At 42.7% G+C, this 20353-nt stretch overlaps 1 protein-coding gene across 2 annotated transcripts in view; it reads left to right on the forward strand.

Annotated features, from left to right (window-relative positions):
- Positions 1–213: 213 nt before the first annotated feature.
- Positions 214–20353, forward strand: part of LOC108576151 (rho guanine nucleotide exchange factor 17) — a 56855-nt gene continuing 36715 nt past the window's right edge. Inside the window, exons 1-5 of one of the 2 annotated variants that reach the window (XM_017939092.1) lie at positions 214–354; positions 7751–7931; positions 12020–12655; positions 13811–14047; positions 15250–15760. In XM_017939092.1, the coding sequence (XP_017794581.1) occupies positions 7770–7931; positions 12020–12655; positions 13811–14047; positions 15250–15760 (1546 nt within the window). In that variant the 5' untranslated portion in view covers positions 214–354; positions 7751–7769. Of the gene's footprint in view, positions 355–7750; positions 7932–12019; positions 12656–13810; positions 14048–15249; positions 15761–20353 lie in introns of those variants that run through there. The other variant, XM_017939093.1, reaches the window with a different exon arrangement.

Below are 20353 nucleotides of genomic sequence, written 5' to 3' on the forward strand. Positions count from 1 at the left end.
CGAACCGGCCGCGTTTCTTCGATCCTCTCTCACTTCTCTCGTCTACTCTGCCATCGTCTCGTACCCGTACCCGTACTCTTGTCGCCACTGTTTTCTCGCTGCGCCGCCAGTGCTCGACGGAGGTTTTTGGCGGACGCCACGCCCGTGTCCCCAAAGAAACCCTACGTTCGTGTCTCGGTGACTCGTAACGCGTTCGACGACGTGACCTTGAGCCAGAAGCCTCGAGGACATCGCCGTGGTACCGGTGCGGCTGGGCTGACTGCGACATCAAGATCTACGACGAGCTCGAGGAGCAAGGATCCCTCGTTTGCTCGATTCGTCGTCGCCACGACATGCGGCTGTCTTGATTAATCGGTAAGCGAACCAGTCCGCTTTCGACGATTCGTGGCCTCGTCGACGCGTGGGTGATCGCCCCGATGGCGCTTTAACGATAGAACCCCGATCGGGGGATTCTTTGTTTGCATTGTGTGCAGGTTTTTGCGCGACGCGAGAAGAACGTAGGTGGGTTTTTTCGTTGCTCGACGCGTGTGTCTTTAACCCTTTGACTGTTTAGCGCGTCTCGGAGATGATTGCGTTAGATGCTGCTTCGTTTCTGGCTTGTGTATTCTGGGTATTAGAACGTGGAATGTTTCCTGTACGGTTGTTGGGCGTGAATCGGAGATGTGGTTGATTTTATGCGGTACGAAAGGGAGTGTACATATTTTTGGACCGTTGCGGAAGAGTTCGCGGGATTTTCATTTTCGTTGGAAGATTCTTAGTTGAAAATATTATACTTGATACGTTCTTATTGGGAATTTGAAAAGTGTCACGATTGCTCGTTCAAGTGTAATCAAACGTCGAATAATACACAGAGGAAAGTGTCACGATTCGAGTATAATCAAACATAGGAATACGTCGTTGAGAGTAATTTATTGAGGAAAGTGCTACGAAGGAAAAAAAAAATGGTTTTATCGTCGATAAGCGAGGCATTGAACGAGTTCTTCACAGACAAGCCGGCGATAACGATCGATCGAAGGAGGGAAAGGCACGCGAGACGCTTTATCTCGCGTGTGTTCATTGTTTATCATTGAGTACAATTGCCTGGGTACGTGTACCACTCGTACAATCGCGCAGATGTTCGGAGCAATTAAAAGTGATTGACGCGAATCTGCCCGATTCTCGAATCGTCGCGACAAATTAGGGCCGTATAGAGGCGAGCTTAGGGGCGGACGACGGACGTGTTCGTGTTAAGAGGTTAAAACGTGTCCTCTATCTTTAGAAACATTTCCCCGAAAAGAGACCCGCGACAGAGAGAACCAGAGAGTACAAAAGGGTTCGCGTTCTTCGATGAAGCAGCGTGAAGGTGGCATCGTTAAATGACTTCGTCGAAAACACGTATCTATGGCGCACGATTATTGTAGTAAATCGTCCTATATATGTACATGCAATTTTTCATTATTTATTGCGTTCCATATTTTACTCGAATTTTAGAAGTAATCTCCTCTGATAATTACGATTCATATCTCCATTTCAATTTTACTTAATCTGCATTAACTATAGCGTTAATCTCACAAAACATTTTTATTTGTTCAAAAATAAATAGTTACTTCGAAAATCATTTTTACACAAGATTTAGTAAAATCACGATAGATTAATGTAAAAAATGATAGAATGTTGTGTTACAATCGAGTCGTCGGAAAAATGAATTATACGGTAGTTGAATTAGAAAAGAAGTGGTTGAACGAAAGTGAGTCTGGCTGTGTTTATCACTTAACGCGGCTAAAGGTGAAAACCGTGGTCGGAGCCGGTGCGAAGAAAGAACAAAGATGAAAAAGGAAAAGTTGGGTGAAAGAGTGGCGGGCGCATCTCAACGCGGCGCAGCAGCTTATCGTTTCGCAAATAAACCCAACGACGCTTTCTGCCACATTGCGATGACAAAGCATCGTGCATGTTTATCGGTTGTTTGCACCGAGGCGCGTTGCGTCTCTCGTGCAAATAACGTCTCCGGAACGGAATGCGGTTGCCTCTTTTTCTTCGGCGCTTTCCTTATTCGTATCGGTGCCTTCATGTGCCAAGAAAGACTTTTGGTCTTCTCCAAAAGATCGTGGATTAAAATTAGACGCGAAAGTGTCTTCGTTTCGACATCGGCCACTCTCTCTTTCTTTCTTTCTTATGAAATCTGACGAATGAAAATAGAAACTGTCTCTCTTCGCTGGGGGATGGACTCGATTAACGATAGGCGTTCGTAGGAAAAACTATCAGGGTGAGAGAGGCGGAGATTCTTCTCATCTGTGATTTTATTTTATACGAATGTTTCGTTTATTATACTTGGAACTTGTGACGTCTTGTGGATTTTCAGTCCTTTGTGCCGGGATGTGTTCGCGACAAAACGCAAGTTCGCGCCCTCTTCGATATTTACGTCACGTTCGTTGTCCCTCAAATTCTTCGTATATTTTCCGCGTGCCAAGCCACTTTATTGTACGTGAAACTGCTCCCTTCGTTCTCCGTATCTCTCTGTCTTTGATCGTTGAATCATCCAAATCCGGCGTTCGGATTCCCGACGAAAATCATGCCAGGCAGAGTGCCAATAAACGGGTGTATGTACCAAGAGAGCCACCTGCGCGCGAGAAGCTTTACTCGGAATCGAATCTATTCCGCGCATTTTTCACCGATTGCCCTAACAGCCTTATGAGACCTATTTTCGGTGCTCGTTGTCTAGCTGTTATTGCGCTTTGAAGTGTACTTTTGTGAAGCTACGCTTTTGAAGATCAAACGTGAGATAAATATTATAGCGACGATCGGTTCCCGATGTCTTCGTAAATTTTGAAATTTTTATTCTCCTGTTTGAGATATTCGAAGTGCATCGTGGTTTATGTGGACACTATTGTGTTTCTATATTGTGTTATCATTTTTATCATGGCATTATAAGTAACGAGAATTTTATTTCTCTACGCCTAGGAAACAAAATTGATAATTTTCAGAGCATCAAGCTGATAAAAATGGGAGCCTAAAGGGTTAACTCTTTGCAAATTCTCTTCAGGCATTTGAAAAAAAGGTATCCAAGTCTCTTAGTCATTCACGTCACTCTCATTCTGACAAAAACATGGTAAGTTCCAGTACTAAAAATGATAAATACTTTCTTTCAATAAGCCTAAGAAACAATTTCGTAAAAAAAATAAAATTGACCAAATTTGTCGTATTAATAAATATGCGGAGTTCAAGGGATCAACTCCTCGCAAATATTTGTTTTCTCACGTCTGAAAAAGAAGTATCCGAGTCTTGTTTTATTTGTTAAATCGCAATAAAAATTGTTTGTATACGTTCAAATTCCACCTCAAACAAATCTCCCTTTCGCAAACAACTCGTTTTCTTTCCGTACGAATCAAAGACTCTGCGCGTAACGATCATCTCCGACACGCTCGCGATCTCTTTTTTCCCGGCGTTTTCGTTCGACATCAATAATCGCGTCTCCATAATTCCCGTTCACGTGGCGCGTAGGTGGAACGGGTTTTCGTGGTGAAGAGTTTTCCCTTGTTCAAGATACCGGTACAAGATGTTCGAAATTCCGCGCCGCGGCGTCGCGTTCTGAATTTAATTAATTCGTGGCTGTCGCGCGATTCCGATGCCACGTGCCGACATAAACCAAGATGAAAAGTTCTCGGAATAAGGTGGAGCCACGCGCCTCGAAGCGCCGCGGAATTCGAGAATATCGCGGGTGCCGGGCTTCGAGGAAGGAAAAGAAAGCGAAAGAAAACGCCCTCGAGAGTATATCCTGCCGCGCACCAGGCGTCGTCCACTTCTTTTTATTCACCTCGCCGCGACCCTGGCACAAGTTCAATTCGTTCCGGCCAATTGGACTCGGGACTGTGTGAAAGAGACGCCGCTTTCCGTGGACCAATCGACCATTTTCTCGAGGAGGAATGCATCGGCTCGTTCCGCGTTAACGAGAGGAACCTCTCTTTTCAACGAAAATTTCCGTTCTCGAAACGTGGACACGATTGTTTTGTTTCGTCGTTGGTCGGCGATCTTTCGATTCGGAGTTGCTGCGGTGATTGGTTGACGCGTGAGGTGAATTTTTGGTGGTGTTTGGAAGTTTGTATGTCGTACGAATAAGAGGAGACAGATTTTTGTCTGTTTTTTGTTAGACGACTTTTTCACTTCTCGCGGCTGATTTCCGAGGTAAAATGGGTGTTTGAGGAGGTTTGAGAGTGAATTTTTTAACTTGCACATTGCCTGTGTCATTCAGTTTTTAACATATCGTCGGTCGAAATGTATTTTATAAAATTATTCCTTCTTATGGTAAGAAATCATCGAGGAATCTAAAAAAAAGACGAAATGAACAAGAGCGATTTTTTAAAATCCTTTTCCGAAGCCGTGAAATTGCCAAAAGTAAAGAAAAGATAGAAGCACGCAAGATAGCCCGCATACAATGTGTTAAATAATTTAATAATTCGTTTATCGAAGAATTTCTCATTGCGACGTTACGTTTGTATTAAACGTCGAGTACACGAAACTTTTATCTACGAAAACCAAAGCAGAGTAATTTAAACTTTCACCGATCTAACTAATTGCACACCGGAGTTCCTTAATTTCTTACCAAAGAAGAATCGTGCTTTTCCAGCGAAACGTCTCTCCGACACTTCGGAAGATCGCAACGCGTAGCGCGAACAATCTCCGCGCGTCTATTCGCCGGAAAATTGAAAGTCATTTGAAGACGTTCTTTAGTCTCGCAAATCGATTCTCACACAACAACAATATCGTGATTTCATCGACGTTGAACCTTATCGGGACTCGGTCCGAATCGAGTTCAACATCCGTTATCGGGGACGGGGATGCTCGTGGTTCGACGAAATAACTCAGCCCGGGAATTGAATGTCACTCGATCACCGCTATCTGACAGAAAACACATTAGATGAAAATCGAATAGCCTCGCTAGGATTTACGGTGCATCGAAATAATATTTCTCGTTAATCCCAACCTGTTCCGCGGCCGTTCATAAATTCTTGCAACGCCGGTGCCGCGTCGAGCCCCGTTGGTAATTTGCATACGCGAAAAAGAAAGCCTGTTTTTGTAGTACAAATAATGCGGGGGAAATGATTTTTATCGTCGTTATAAATTTAAACCGTCGTCCCTCCCGTCGAACGCAACACGCCGTCTGTATGATAGAATTAAGCCGGGCGAAACGATGCGGTCATCGTTGCTTTTTCGCGATAATAAAACATCGTAATTCAACGCTGAAAAAACAATGGCCTCTCGTTGCGTTTTGCACGTTGAACCATTGTAACCGGGACAGCGCCGGGGAAATCTAACGATACGCGAAGAAATTTATAATCCCTATTATTATTTGCCGATAGATAATGGACTCTTGATGCACCCTTTCCGCGAAAACCGCGCGGGCAACCATAAAGCCTCTCCATCGCGATACTGTTTAGATGGAAGCCAGCTTTTCGAAGATTGTGCAGCGGTCTCGGGGAATTGAAATTCTTTCGTTAGCGTTGTATCGTATGTCTAATTTCTATAGAATCACGTGAAATTTCACAAATTGTCCCATTCTCTAAGGAATTTAAATTTTTTTGCTGAAATTTCGTTTAACTCGACAATTCCAGCGGACGATAGAAAAATCTTCGTTGTCTTCAATTTATTCGTGGATTACGCTGGTTCATCGACGAACGTATCACGATCATCGACAGCAATTTCCGGTCCACCGCGATTAACACGTTCGTTGGAAATTGCACTGTTCGCTTTAAGGATAATAATAAATTCGTGGCGAATATTTTATGCGAGGTCAGGCGTATTCGCGTGTTTACCGATGTGCAAATTTATGCAAAATTTCTGTTATTAGTACAGTGGACATTTATAACAGTCGTTTCGTGTCCTGCTGTTATACATATACTCTTTCTCTGTTGCGTAACCGAACGAAGAACTGTCTCTTTCCCGTTTTCTTCGCAGCTAAAAATGCTACTTCCATTTTCGGGCCAAGTTGTGTACGCTTTCCTTTTCCGTCCAGAAATATCGGTGATACCTAAATCGGATGTAACGGTGCACGATGACGTCTATTTCCGATTGACATTAGCCACATACAACAGCGAAACGCATACGAACTTCGTAATCGGTGGCCTTATACGACGAAGAAACACATTCTTCTCTTATGAATGTACAATTATATTCCTAATTGAAACGCCGAAGGAAATCGTTACCATGCAAATGATCCGTTTCGCGTGATATTTCGTTACAAGCGCGACACGTCGAACGAAAATTTCATTCTCCCATCGTACAATTTTCTCTACATGTTTGTATATCGAAATAACGAAGAAAATTGGCACGAATCGCGGCACATTTATCACGTCGAATAAACGATTTGATGATATCTAGAGATACGTGTATATTAAAACGTGTTTGACGCAATTTAATAATACAAAAATCCTTGGCGGTTATTTCGTATTTTCGGAACCGAGCGGGGAGAGGTGATTATAAATTACATCGTAGGTTCTTTTCGACAAGTTACTACGAGATAAATATAAATATATTTATGAAAAAGATAGACAGAGGACGGTTTGAAGTAAAAAAAAGAAAATTTGTCGCAGGAAACGAAGTGAATCGAATCCGATTAAACCGCCACACGTAAGCGAACACGTAAAGTACGCACGTACGAACGCACGCACGCACGCACGCACGTACGACGATTGCTTCTTGAATTCCTGCGAACGTTTGCGCATTCCCTGATAACTGTGGAGAACGATTTTATTTATTTACCGCGCGTCGCCGCTACCTCAATGAAATTCCCGAGGATTCGCGAGAAAGTTCCATTAAAGTTACTCCGAGATGTATCGCGTACGCGCGCCTGTGAGAGCTTCGAGAATCGTTCTGTAAATCAACGTAATCTGTGAGAAAAGAAACGTTTACAAGGTTTTGATTTGTGGACAAAGTGAACGTTGAGACGAGACGTGATATTATCGAAATTCTTCGTGGTTTGTTCTACTGTGCGTGATTTATTGTAGCAGAGAGGATGGAGGGCGATGAAGAATCGATGTGCTCGATGCATTAATGAAATCGTACTTCGTGTGGGATTGTATGAATTAAAAAGAAAGGTACAAGTGATTCCCTTCGTGCAGGTCTCATTGATATTTAATTAATTCAATTGGTTGAATTGTTCGAGGGTGCTGAACAGAGTTGGTACGTTGCTCAAATAATTAGAAACAATCTATAAATCTTTCTCACATTGCACTTACCGTCGAATTTAAGTCAGCTGCTACGCTTTCATCGACTTCGCCTCTTCAAACCAAAAGGAGAACTTACTTTTTATTTCGCTCTTGTTCAAGAAAAGAAGCAATGAAAAGGTACGCGAGAAGCAAGCGCGGGAGAAGATCGAAGGCCTTAAAACAATCGCGAACTGTCCAAACAGCCGTTCAAAAACCATTAAAAGATCATTTTCCCCGCGTTATCCGGGAAAAGAAAGCAGAAAAAGGATAGAGGAAAGAAAAATACACGCGAAGTTTATCCTCGCGCGTCTCTGTCGAAATTTTCACCGCGTATTTACTCAAAACAGAATTTAGATTTATCTTACGTCATAACGCGTTTCGGTGAGTTCATATAGGACGGTAGTTAAAGCACCATAATACGATCACTGCCAGGACAAACTTTCTATTCAAACAACGAACCAGTTTGGTTGTGTTTAAGGAGGAAACGCGGAGAGAGAACCGGCGGATAATACCGTTCAACGGAATTTTCTCGTCAGAGCGAAACGTAATTTACCCGCGTGATTTTTCCGCAGGGTGAAGGGAGGATGAAGAATGCCCCGCGTCGGTGGAGACGGGGGTGGCGGGCCGGAGAAGGCAGGAGGAAGTGGATTCGGAGGATGGCTCGGGGGTGCAGCAAGAGCCATGACAGGGGGAAGTGTCGGCGGTGGTTACGTGGTTCTGGGTGGCACCAGATACGGTCTCAGACTTTCTCAGGTAAGAGGCTTGTTTTAACCCTTTGCACTCGGAGGTGATTTTGCTATAGGAAAGCAAATCAGATATTTGAAATTTTTTCAAACCAACGTAGAAATAAACTGTGCTATTTTATTTAAATATTCAATGTATTCTCAAATTTATGGAGGCCCGTTGATCTGCTTTCTGTCTTCGTTAATTATTTACCAAGTGAGAGTTATTTAATGTCGCTTCTCAGTCGCCGCTCGAATGCAAAGGGTTAGTACGCACAAGTCGGCGTCGGTTCGGCTGGAATACACTGTTGGTTTGTTGCTACTCTACGAATTACCCAAAGTTACCCTTTGATCGATTAATTTTCTTGTTCTGCCACAGTCTGCTTTATTCTGAATCATTGTCATGTGTTAGGAAGAAGCTATTCTCAGGTTTTTATGTTCTTTGTGGAACCTTCTCGGTTTTGTCGCCGAAACTTTTCGGAGCTTTTTGTATCGCTGGATTTTAGCGATTGGGCGCAGTGTGTAATAAAAATTCTTCGATTTCGATTGTAAAAATTGATTTAGGGAAAAATTTTTAGATATTTGATTTATTTTGAAGGTGTAAGGTATTCTGTTTCCCTTTCTATTGTCCTCTGTTTTACTGCAATAATTCATTGAATTCAGGGAACTTTTGTTACGTTCAGTGTGATTTGGAGGAATTTAAATGTATTAGGTATGTACAATCTCTTTGCAATGTGCGTTCTAAATTTTCTAATTTTCAATCACGAAAGAGATCTACAAGAAGGTAGAAGTTGCATCGGACGCCTAAATTTCACGCTTCTTACCTTAAAAGAGAAGAACACAACATCTGAACACAGCTATGCAACGATTCTTTATTGCGAATCGCATTCCTCGCGTCGAAACGCGATCCAAAAATCGTGCGCGCTCGCGGTGCGTCATCGTGGGGGTAGGAGGGCGATAAAATTTTTGAAATTTCACGGTGCCGTTGCCAGAGGAATTTTATTGGTTAAGCAGAATGGATCCCGAAGACGACACAGCATCCAGCCAAATAAGAATCCAAACTCCGTTGGCTGTCGTGACGACCTTCGACGGATTCGCGACAGAGAAGAGACGTTTCGCGCGGGCAAAATGAAGACGTCGGAAATCCTAAATATAGAGGCGATCGCGCAAATAGAATGCCGCCAGTCAGTGACTCGGACCGATTTCTCGTGTCCGTCCCCCTTTATTCCTTCTTTCTTCCTCTTCCTATTTTTTCACGTCGCCCGTCCTCGTCCAGCGCGGAATAATATCCACGTTGACATCATACGCACACCGTACCATAGACGTGAAAATCTGGTGCGACAACGTTAGGCCGAGCCCGCGAGCCACTGCCAAGTCCTTCAATCGCGACAAATCACCGCGAATACGCCGGACGATCGGGAACCGATGATCCGGCGACTCCGCGTTCCGATTTTAGCCACGTCGAGAACGCCTTTCTCAATCTCAACCCTTTGCATTCATTGCTCACGTTCGACTTCGAGGATCTTTTCCTCCTTTTTCTTTCTCTCTCTCCGCGGTTCTTTCCTTGTTGTTGTGTTCTTGTTTTTTTCTTGTCTTTTGTCGGAACGTGGAACGTCATTCTGTTCGGAGGCCTGGCATAACGATGTTAAATTCGCCATTGCTCTGGTGTACTAATAAAAAAGAATTGTGAAGTACATTTAGGAACTATAGATAATGATTTAGTGGAATGTATATTGTTAAAAATAATTCAAAGAAAATTCTCGTTGAAAAATGGACAACGAATAAAAGAGGTGACAAATGTAATATTCTAGAGGTAATTTTGACAATACAAATATGATTTTTGCAACTAAATTTGGAGAAAAATTGATAAAAGTAGCACCGAGAGAGAAAAAATCAGCAAAATCATTGGCAGAAAGGAAAATCCATGTTTTCGTTATTTTATCAAATAATTTATAGAATACCTAAGAATCCCGAACAGTTCTGAATACTCAAATACCTCAGGCAGTTCGAAAAAATGAAATCTCTCGGAGCAAATGAAACAAGTCCATTTAAACACGTCGATATATCGAGTGGCGGGAACGGGGAGTTATTCAAATCGATACAGATCGAATTTCTTCGAATTATTTAACGCTCCTCCTGCGTTCGAATATTGTATCGCGCCATAAAGATATTTCTCTTATGGAATTATTACGGCACGAGACGGCCGGGTATCTCGTTGTTTTCCTCCTTTTAGCATTTTCCTCGCGGTATCGTGTTCTCAGGCGCGCAGCGTAAAACGTCAGAATGAAGATCGAAACAGACGTTTCAGAAACGTATCTCGCTATCTTGGGAGGATTTCGAGAAAGGAGATTAGATGGTTCTACTTTCCAGCATATCCCCCGTACATCGTGTTGCATATACAAGAGTCAGAGATCTATTTCAGAGGAGTTTATCTCCGGCTCGTTCGTGGGAAGAAACAGCGTCACCTTGCCTCGACGCCATTGTCTCCTCTCAGATCCTCTTTACCACAATCGTTGTCTGTTGCACGCGTACACACACAGGTTCATTCGTATAAAACCACGGGAAATAATCATTACCGTAGCGTTGTTGACATTTGGAACATCGTTGAAAGATTTTAACGATGGGAAACTTTTTCTATTATTTACGATCGAAGATCGAATGGTAATTTCATTTTAAACGAATTAACTTTGAATAATGATATTTTGATATCTCTTGATGACAATTACGATAACGAGACGGTAGATTTGCGTATCCGGTCGGTAGAATTTATTTTCTCGGGGGATTTTATGGAAGCGTACGGTTGAAACTAGGTGAAAATGTGATCCGTAGGTAAAGAAAAAGAATTTAAATTAGGTGTTCTCTGGTAGGTAAGGACATGGTGAAATTACCTTGTACAGGCAAGTTCTATTTCCTACGTTTCGTTTTACGCGGTATCGCAAGAAGCAGCCTTTGAGTCTCTTTATATACGAAGCCACTTCATAGGCTTTACGGTCCCATTTGTTCCGCTGCTTTCGTGCTGTATTAAACAAAGGAGTATAAGTACATGCTCTGATTTACGTATATAAGAGCTGGTTCTTTTTCTCCCTCCTCCTTTTCAGTGGGATATAAATTAGAAATAAAATATTCGTAGGATTTGTGTTTAAATAATTCTGTAACTTGGGATTATCTCTTGGGATTGTAAATAAACGATCAAGCAGATATAAATATTTTTGTGATATATCGTTGCTTATTTTTTTCTATCGAATTCATATCTACGAGAAGAATTTTGAGTGTCGATTGAAAAACAGCGAGGAATTTAATTGTGTCTCATATTTTGCGTGTTTTGGTAGGGCAACACGTGTTTAGCCGATGTTTCGCTGATTGTAGAATATGTAACACGACAATGCTGAGATTCAGCAATTTTTCGGAGTCCATTTTCGAGGTTAACATATGTTCCTACGAAACTCGCGCAAGTAATCATTGCGACCTGTAGTCGTCAGGTGTATAATTCGTTCCTCTTTCGAGTTTCATTCTGTTAAACCCGAGGTATGTGCTAATTTTTTGCATTTTTGAGTGATTCTCAAAGGAAATGTACTTCGTGAAATTTAATGACACGAAATAGTAACAGTTCCCTTTAAATTCAGTACAGTAAGTTGAGCTAATTATAAGGTCACGTAACCTGAAATGTCAGATTTCTAATCAGTCTCAAATTGATCGTTCAAGTGATTACTCAAGTTCTTTCGTGTTAGTTTAAAGTTCACACAATTCTTACTAACTAACTGCAAGGAATCTAAAGGTAATGTTTCACCAAATATAAAAAAACCATTTTCACTCCTTAATAGATATATTTCCAGTCACAAAACTCCAAAATATTCCATTGTTAGACCAATCTTCTCCTCCCTAAAGCATCTGATATTTCAAACTACCAAACCCTCAAAACTCATTCATCCTACTTCCACAAAAAAAAAAACTAACAAAAACAACCACACTCTGTTAAACAATCATCGTGAAACTTCTCACTTCACCCAAGAAAAAAGAAAAGTCCCCACAACGTATGTATTCAGCACAGAATGTAAAATCCCGCTCCAACTGGAGGCAGAATCACTCGTAAAAAGAAACCCAGCGATCGTTTCCTTTCAGGAAAGTCTGCCGCCATCGAACTCGCGGGAAGAGTCTCAGGAGAGGCGTCGAAAGAGGAGCTCGCGGGAGAGCGACTCTCGCGAGAGGCTGACGGAAAAGTGTGCGGAAAACTCTGGTGCGCTCGAGCTGAGCTCGAGCATAGCCGACTGTTGTTGCATCGGTCCACGTTCCCGTTTGCCGTTACCGAGGATCCCGCCGTCCTCGACGTATCCATCGTCCTTGTCGTCGACGACGTGTGGAACAGGCGGAGGTGGTGGTGTAGGTGGAGCTGGAGGTGGCGGTGGAGGAGTAAGTGGTGGACAGGCTCCTTTTCCTGGGCCTCCCACGTCTTCGAACAGCCGTGTTGCCGGCGTGGAACAGCCGGCGACGCTGACGACGCCAACGACGTCGGCGCAACCGTTGGTGAACTCTAATAATAACCGAGGGATGCTGCAAACGTCGGTGGGGAACAGCACTGGCCAGCAGCACCATCAAGCACAATCGTCCGCGGCTCTAACGGCGGCGGTACCGTCGTCCTCGTCGTCGTCATCTACCTCGACGTCGTTCAACACGTCCACCGCCGTCCCGACGCTGCAGTCCGTCTCGGTGCCGCGCCAGCTAGCACAGTGGACCAAGCATCAGACGCTGAAGCTGCAGGTATTCTATCTCGAACGAACCCGTTCAAAGACAATGGGGGAGAGATTCGATGATTATCTTATCTGTTCGTTCGTCGCCGTTTCATTCAATTCGATTTGATCGTATTTCGTTTTGTGCACACGACGATGTTATCGCGAATCGTCAATAGAAGGTTTGATTTATGTTTGTTCGCGTGGTATTGGATGGGACAGTAGATACAGGAAGGGTGATCCAGAGTGGTATACCGAAGATTGTTTCTCGTGGATATTTTTGGTGGATCCATGGACGGAAGGAATGCTTCGGAGGTTGTAGAAAAAACTGTTGTGATTTCGTAAGAGTGAGCTGGTTCGTAGGAATTTGGGACGAAGTGTCTTCGACCTGGGAGGACGCTTTGTGTCAAAGCTCGAGAGGTGGCTTACAAGTGGTAGAGATGTAGTATTTTTAATGACTGGAGACGGGAGTCGGTGAGAAAGGTCTCTCTCGCGAAGATTGATCATTATTTATTTCCGTCGATCTCTCTTTATATCCCTATCCATTTCGTCGGGCCTGCTCCTCTTTTTTCCTTCCGCCGTATTGTAACTGTCAGTAAACATAACAATGATAGATCAAGCGAGAAATCTCACTTGACAATTCTCCTCATCTCGTCCAACGTGTACCGGATTCGTTTCGAAAAAGAAGAAAGGAACAAGGGCAGAGTTTGACTTTGTTAAATCTGGCTCACCTGTTAACTCGATTCAACCTGTTAATTTGCCTCGACCGAATTCCACCGGGGCATGACAAAGCAGAAAAAAAAAGGAGAAAAAGAAGAATCGGTGGAGAAGTGACGGGACTAGAGAATCGAAAACTCGTACGTACGATACGTAGGTGTCTAGTCGAAGAACGATATTCTATTTTGGTCGTCATCTGTCTTTTCCCTCGCGGCAGGCACGAGGCAGCGCACGCTGCGTAGCACGGTCGATCCAAAAATTGGTGTGGTCGCAAGTGCACGATCTTAAAAAAAACCCGCGCGGAAGATAAGAATCTAGAAAACTGGAAGACTCGGTCGAGATAGTTTAAATCTGAATTTTAGCGATAATTTGAAGTCAATTCGATAGAATGATCCCGCGTACCGTAGGAAAGTAGGAGATTTAATTTATCAACGATATCGTCGGACAAATGCGATTTTTTTTAATTTAGGAACCAGCAGTGCTAGCGGTGGACCGATTGCACAGGTTCCGGTGGAGCGGGGGCGGAGGAGGAAGTGGCAAAAAGTCCTCTTCCGGCCCCCGGAGCGAAAAGGCCGAGCGCCTTCGAGAGCTCACTGAAAAACTCAAGGGACCAGCTCCAGTACCACCGCCTAGAAGACCTTCACGGGTCCAGGCATCCTCTCCACCCCCGAGCGGATACCAACCACCCTCGCAAAATTATCCTCAGGTAAGGAACTGGTTTTTTCTAGTTGGAAGAAAAAAGAATTTTCCTGGCTTCTCTCCTGACAACCATTAATATTCATCGAACATTTTTTACTCGGTGGATTGAAACTAAGCTTTGGATGTTGTAGAGCGTAAAATGTGGAACATTGTAGTTTTTTTTTTTTTATACTTACCGTCTGCGTTTTAAGTGTTGGATGGTATAATGATTATTTCGAGCAGAGATGTTCGAATTGTAGAGATTAATGGATTTTTAATTGGTTTCTCAGTTTTCGATGAGGAGGTACGCGGAGATAGTTTATGACGTTTCTACCTTTGTTTTGCGAAAAGCTACAATTGGCAAGAAAAGCCGCGTTAATGTCAAAGGTAGCTTTACAACCTGAAACGCCAGTCATGTAATTCTCGTATCGTGGCACAATGCACACTTGTCAATTAATCCTTGCAGCTTGTGGACGTAAATCGCGTCCCTTTGGAACATTATATTGACATTTCGCTGGCGTTACTGTCAATTCTAGCAAAATTAACAAAACCACGAAACCTTGTTACAAAATTCGAAATGTGAAACAATTCTACAATAGTATTATTCATAGCTATTGCGATAGCAACGGTTAACGCTGCATTTAACATTCGTGTATTTTCTGGCAGCACAAAAAAGTAATTACAAATCCTTCAAGTATTTTGCACGAAGAGAACGAGCATAGTCAAAGAAGATGTGAAACGTCATCTTTCAAGAATCTTGCGAAACGTCAAACACTTGACAAAAGATGCGATAAAATATGCAAAATACTTTTGGAGATTAGTGTTAGATACTGTTTACGCATCACAAGAGATTATCTCTCGCATATTTTGCACATTTCGATACCTTATAATTGCATAAACATTCACAGTTTACATATCACATCCCCGCAAGAAAAGTGTCACAAGTCAAAAATTTTCAATTTCCAAATTTTCAAAGTAACACTTCAAATGAATAAATTTGATCTGACGCATATTTCACAATACTGCGATTGAGTAATTTTCCAAACAGAAATTTTCTATTCCATCTCCTAAAAAATTCCATATTTTCGACCTGCGACGATGTAACATTAGAAGAACACCGAGTTTCCAACCTTAATCAAAAATATTTAACCAATTCTCCTACGTAATTCTCATCTAAAGCAAAAATTCTCAAAAAATCGTTTAAACGAACGTTCCAATTGTTCTCTCCAGGCAACGAGTCAAGGATGTGGTCGCTGCGACGGTCGTCCCTCCTGTCGAAGCTACACGTACAGCGAGGGCAGTGGTCACGGGTCGAGCAACCAGCACCCCCAGCAGCAGCACCAGCTGAAGACGATCGGTCGGAGTGACAGTGTCGGTGACGAGTGTTTCAGTGAGTCGAGTAACGACGCGTGCAGGAAGCCTTGCACCGACTCGAGGAGGACCTCACGGTCGGTCAGGCAACACGATAGGAACAGTGGTGACGTAAGTGACATAAAAAACGAGCTGAACGCCAGTGCAGACGGGGCGAAACACCTGAGACAGTATAGTGATTCGGTGGTGGATAGTGGTACGTGTGTGGACGATTTGTGCGATAATCTGAGCACCGCCTCGGGAGCAGGAAACGAGGGCGAAGCAAGGGATGCAATCACCAGATTGGAGCCTAGGGGGCCGCTTCTTACCTTTCACAGAGCTGGCGCACCGTTTCGTAGCGCTTCCTTCGGCCAGGTGGACTTCAATCAAGGTAGTCGATTATTGATGATTTTGCGTTAGCAAGATTGGTTCAATTCTTAGACCTCGAACTCTGTACAATGTGGTGTTTTCAGTTCTTACGAAGGTTTCAGGTATTTACTTTAGTAAAAAGTAGGGTCTTTTGTGCAGGTTTTATAAATAGTTTTCAGGTATTTAGAGTTTGGTAAACAGTACAATTTTTTATTCAGGTTTTATCGCTGATAGATCTTTAAGATCGCAAGGTAGAGATCTAGCAAAATTTCGTATAATAATGGACTGAATTTTTCAACAATTTCTCAGCAGAAAATTTTGCAGATATTGCTCCACGGTTAGATCTCCGATAAAATGAACTTCAGAAGCTAACAGAACTTCGAAATAATTATGTAGTTTCAATGGTTACAGTCTTCGAATACGTCGAAACAACGTATAAAGTATTCGAAATGTGCGTGTACAGGTTCGCAAAAACTTGCAGACTCGTTTAACTTCGTATAGCAGCTTTTCAATTGCACCAAGGTAGTTGCAATAAGGAAGCTGCAAGCCGAGGCGATCATTAGCTTATAATAACGATAGATTCACGGATTTTCTGTGCAGTTATCATATCCATAGGTATAAATGATCGTAAACGAAACGGTAGAATCTACGAGAGGCATTTGAATGGGCGTAGCAGTGGGAGCAGAAGCGACCGTAAGAACAGTTACTCCAAAGCATTCATTGTACTTTGTTTCCGTGTTTATCTTTTCGGGTCTTCACCTGCTCGGAACTGGTTCTACTAGTTACTCCCCGTAAAAGGTTCTGCTTTACTTCTTCGTTGGAGCGTTATTGCTCCGGTGTAAATTCGAAGAGAAACACTTTATTCTGTTGCCCACCCCGCAAAAATCCGTGGAAGCTGGAGAACCTTCTCTTTCTCTCTCGCGGCCTGTAGAAATTACCGAATGACCGGTTTTTTTTCTCGCAAGAATCACACATTTCTTATATAGAAAGTTAATGTACCTGCTAATGGAGAATCGGAGTCACGGGAATTATAGAGCAGTATTTTTCATGAAAATTACACGCTTCGTGACACATTATTTTCCACGAGTTCGACGAGTGTTTTCATTTCACCAAAATGACTTTCGTATTTTACCTTAATTAATTGATACTCTTAAAATTATCCGCGCACCCTAAATTAATTCTCTATAAAAAAAAAAAAAAAGAAATAACTAAAGCCTTGACAAAAATTATCGAACAATTTTGTCATAAATATTAGCTTACAATTATAGTTCATCTGTTGCTATGAAATTTTCCAAGCTTCTCTAAAGCGAATCAGAGCTCTCCGCGAGCAGAAGAGAATCCCTGACATCGTTCTTATCGTACATCTTTCCCGAGCGACACCATTTTTTCCCAGATTGGCTAAAACGTTAAACGTCCCGCGGTATCTTGCAGCAATCTTCAAACTTCATTTACCAACGCGAACAGCGTGAAGTTAAAGAAAGGAGAAAACGCGGAGGCAAGACGCGGAGGCCGCCGCGAGTTACATAACGGGACACGATAATGTTGCGACCGGTGGTATCGTTTCGGTTTCGTTTCGAGACGCGATAAATAATCCACGGTTGCCGTGCGAACGCGGAAATTTGGAAAGGAAAAACATTGTCAATTAATTATATGATTTGTATACGACCGGCGGCGGTGGTGTACTTGTAAATATTGGCCAGCTAGTCGGGTGGCGCGCGCGCGCGCGCGTCCGCGAGCACGAGAATGCAGACTCCGGCGGCATGGCGGTTCGCCAAATAAACACTACCCATTATGTCTATTATTACATTCATGTAGGTGTCGGTTTGTATAACTGAGGATAGGGACAATCTAAATCCGTGAAAGCAGCGAATAATCACGCGAAACTCTTTTGCGTTATTGTGAAACCGATGGAAAACATTGTTTCTTTCCCCTTGCAAATATTTATTTCCTCCCTCTTCTTCTTTCCCGCTCTTTTTCTCCCTCTCTCACACACACACACATACACACTGCTTTCTAAGTTTCACGCATGTTAAAAAGGCCTGGTGCGCTCGCGTCCTGAATTCTCTCGTATTATTCACGAAATTCCAGTCCAATAATTTTCGAGGATAACGAACGCTTTTCCACCGTGAAACTTCTCTTCCCGCTAGCACGTTTGATCAACAACGTTCAAACCCTATGTATGCGTGTGTCGTCGCGCTTTATCTCTTTGTCAGATAAAACCTGTGTGTGTGTGTGTGTACAAGCGTTGCAGCGGGATATATGTTGGTTTTACCTCCGCGTTCAAAGAGGAAGGAAAAGAAAAAAGAAATGAGAAAGAAGGAGAGGAAGAGACGGTCTTTGTATACAGTTTATATACGGCGGAGCCGAAAATAGTGAACGTTCCTCTAAGGATCCGGATTTTTCGTTCCGCCATGAGTACGCCAGCGTAACATTGACTTTCGTCTAGGCGTATAGTTACAGCCCTGAACTACATACCGAGCGGAGGCAGCTTCGGTTTCATAATGAAGGACTAGGAATAAGAGAGATATTAGAGAACCGCTTTCCGCGGCACTTGTATCGCGAACGACCTTAACAGATAATGCATTTCGTGTCCGTGGCCTGAATAAGCGTATTGTTCGCTCGGGTAATTATTTAAACGAATCCTGGGTCTAGCGTTTGTATGCTAGTTAGGACGAACACGGATCGGCTATGGGAAATGTACGATTTGTCCTTTCTCCTTTTGTACTCATGCTAATGTTGCTGTTGCTTGTTTCTCTGCTTGATTTATTTCTTGATGCTTGGCTGTACCGCTGTTTCCCTTTGGTATTCTCTCGATCGAGAGCGAATTGTTTCAGATCGGATAGAGTCTTTTGCTTTGTTTACTCGATTAACAGAGATCTGTTCTTTTTTTTTTTATTTTCACAGTGATAGGCTATGTTTGACGACTATTCTCTGTTGATACAGTGTAGGAATTTACTGATAATTAGAACAGATGTGAATTATCAAGAAAGATAGTAACGGCTTCGACCTTGCCTTATCGTCGTGATAATTACACTTTTTCGGTGACGAAGGTAGAACGGATCTTTTGAGAAAGACTGCGAAACTTTGCTCGAGGAAAAATATTCTGTCCAGAAGAATTGGTGTATACGCTATAGAGTACTTTGTTTTGTTCGTGCATACTTAAAATAGATACGTTGCATAATTCATGAATGAGACTGTAGCGAAACTCGTGTAAAAGAAACGCTGTCCGAACTGACTAAGATTCTGAAGAAAAAAAGAAGATCGAAAATATCGTTGGTAATTTCCACGTTTCGCCGGCGATATTTATTTTTTTCACCTAGAGCTCGTGTGCTTGAAAGTCAAAATGAGAGAGAGAGGGGAGGGGGTGGGTGAAAGAGAAAAAAATGAGAAAGAGATTTCTCAATGTGTAACAAGGCCGAAGGCGTGAAACGCGACGAATCGCGTGCGTGGCGCAAGCCGGAAACGCTTCGCGCTAACGCGCCAACAAATCTCTCGCGGGACACCTTTTACGCTCGGAAGACGGTTTACGAGGACGTCTAACTAGGTATCTTCTGAAATACAGCTGCGGTCCACGGATCCTCTCGACTATTAACTCGACGGGAGAACGGGGGAAAAAGAGATCGAGAGAAAGCAGCGGGCAGATAATAGATTTCCTTTTATCCGGGCATCGTTGGCCGGCCAAAACGAAGAAAAGAATCGTGTTCGCGATGATAGTGATTACGATCGTGAGGTTGACGATCGCTCTGCTCACGGCGAAGGTTCGCCTAATGGGAACGACACACGGGGGAATTATGATCGCGAATAGTGGACACTTGAAGAGAAAAAGAGAGATAATAAATCTTGAAGATTTTTTTAGTGAATATTTATGAAAAAAGAAAGATAAGCAATCAGAAGGAATTTAGAATAATTGCAGCATTAGCTGTTAGAATAGAGCAATTAACGTTAGTCAGAGGTATTCGCTTGGTGTAAAGTAAACAATTCAATTATACAGAACTTTTCTTCTTTACCGGCGTTGATTAAAGTGAAAAGAGCATATGCAGATTATACCCTTGACTGTGCAATCTTATCGTATGCTCGTAATTGCATACTTATGCATTCACAGGTGCCCCTATTTTTCTTGTCCTCGTATTTATGCACGCGAGAACTTCTCTCTGTCGTCCCTGCTAGCCTGCGAACTAAATTAACGGATGTGTGTTTTACCGCAAAGGGAGAATTTACATAGCGGTTAATTTGACGTTTAATTATTACGACGATAATTACGGCAAGGTCGAAGTAACGCGGAATTCATTACGGTCCTTCTCGATAGTTTACGTTTGTTGTAACGACCGATAAATTTCTACATTGAATCTGACCTGCTTCTTGTTGCTCTCGCTTCCAAGTGACTTTCAATGAAAATAGTTGATTTCTGTCGTAAAATATAGAATACCGCCCGTTGAAAGAAAAAGGGAATAGTCGATCTCTGTCGTAAAATATAGAATATCGCTGTTAATTGGACTTTAAAATTGAGTTGTACCAAATATAGCCAATCGTGACACGAAATTTTTAGCCCATGTACCCGTGTATATTTATTACGTTATTGCACTATATATAGTTCACGGTATGTACAAATTTTGAG

This window comes from Habropoda laboriosa, unplaced genomic scaffold (genome assembly GCF_001263275.1).
Source record: "Habropoda laboriosa isolate 0110345459 unplaced genomic scaffold, ASM126327v1 scaffold333, whole genome shotgun sequence".
In the NCBI taxonomy this organism is placed as follows: Eukaryota; Metazoa; Arthropoda; class Insecta; order Hymenoptera; family Apidae; genus Habropoda; species Habropoda laboriosa.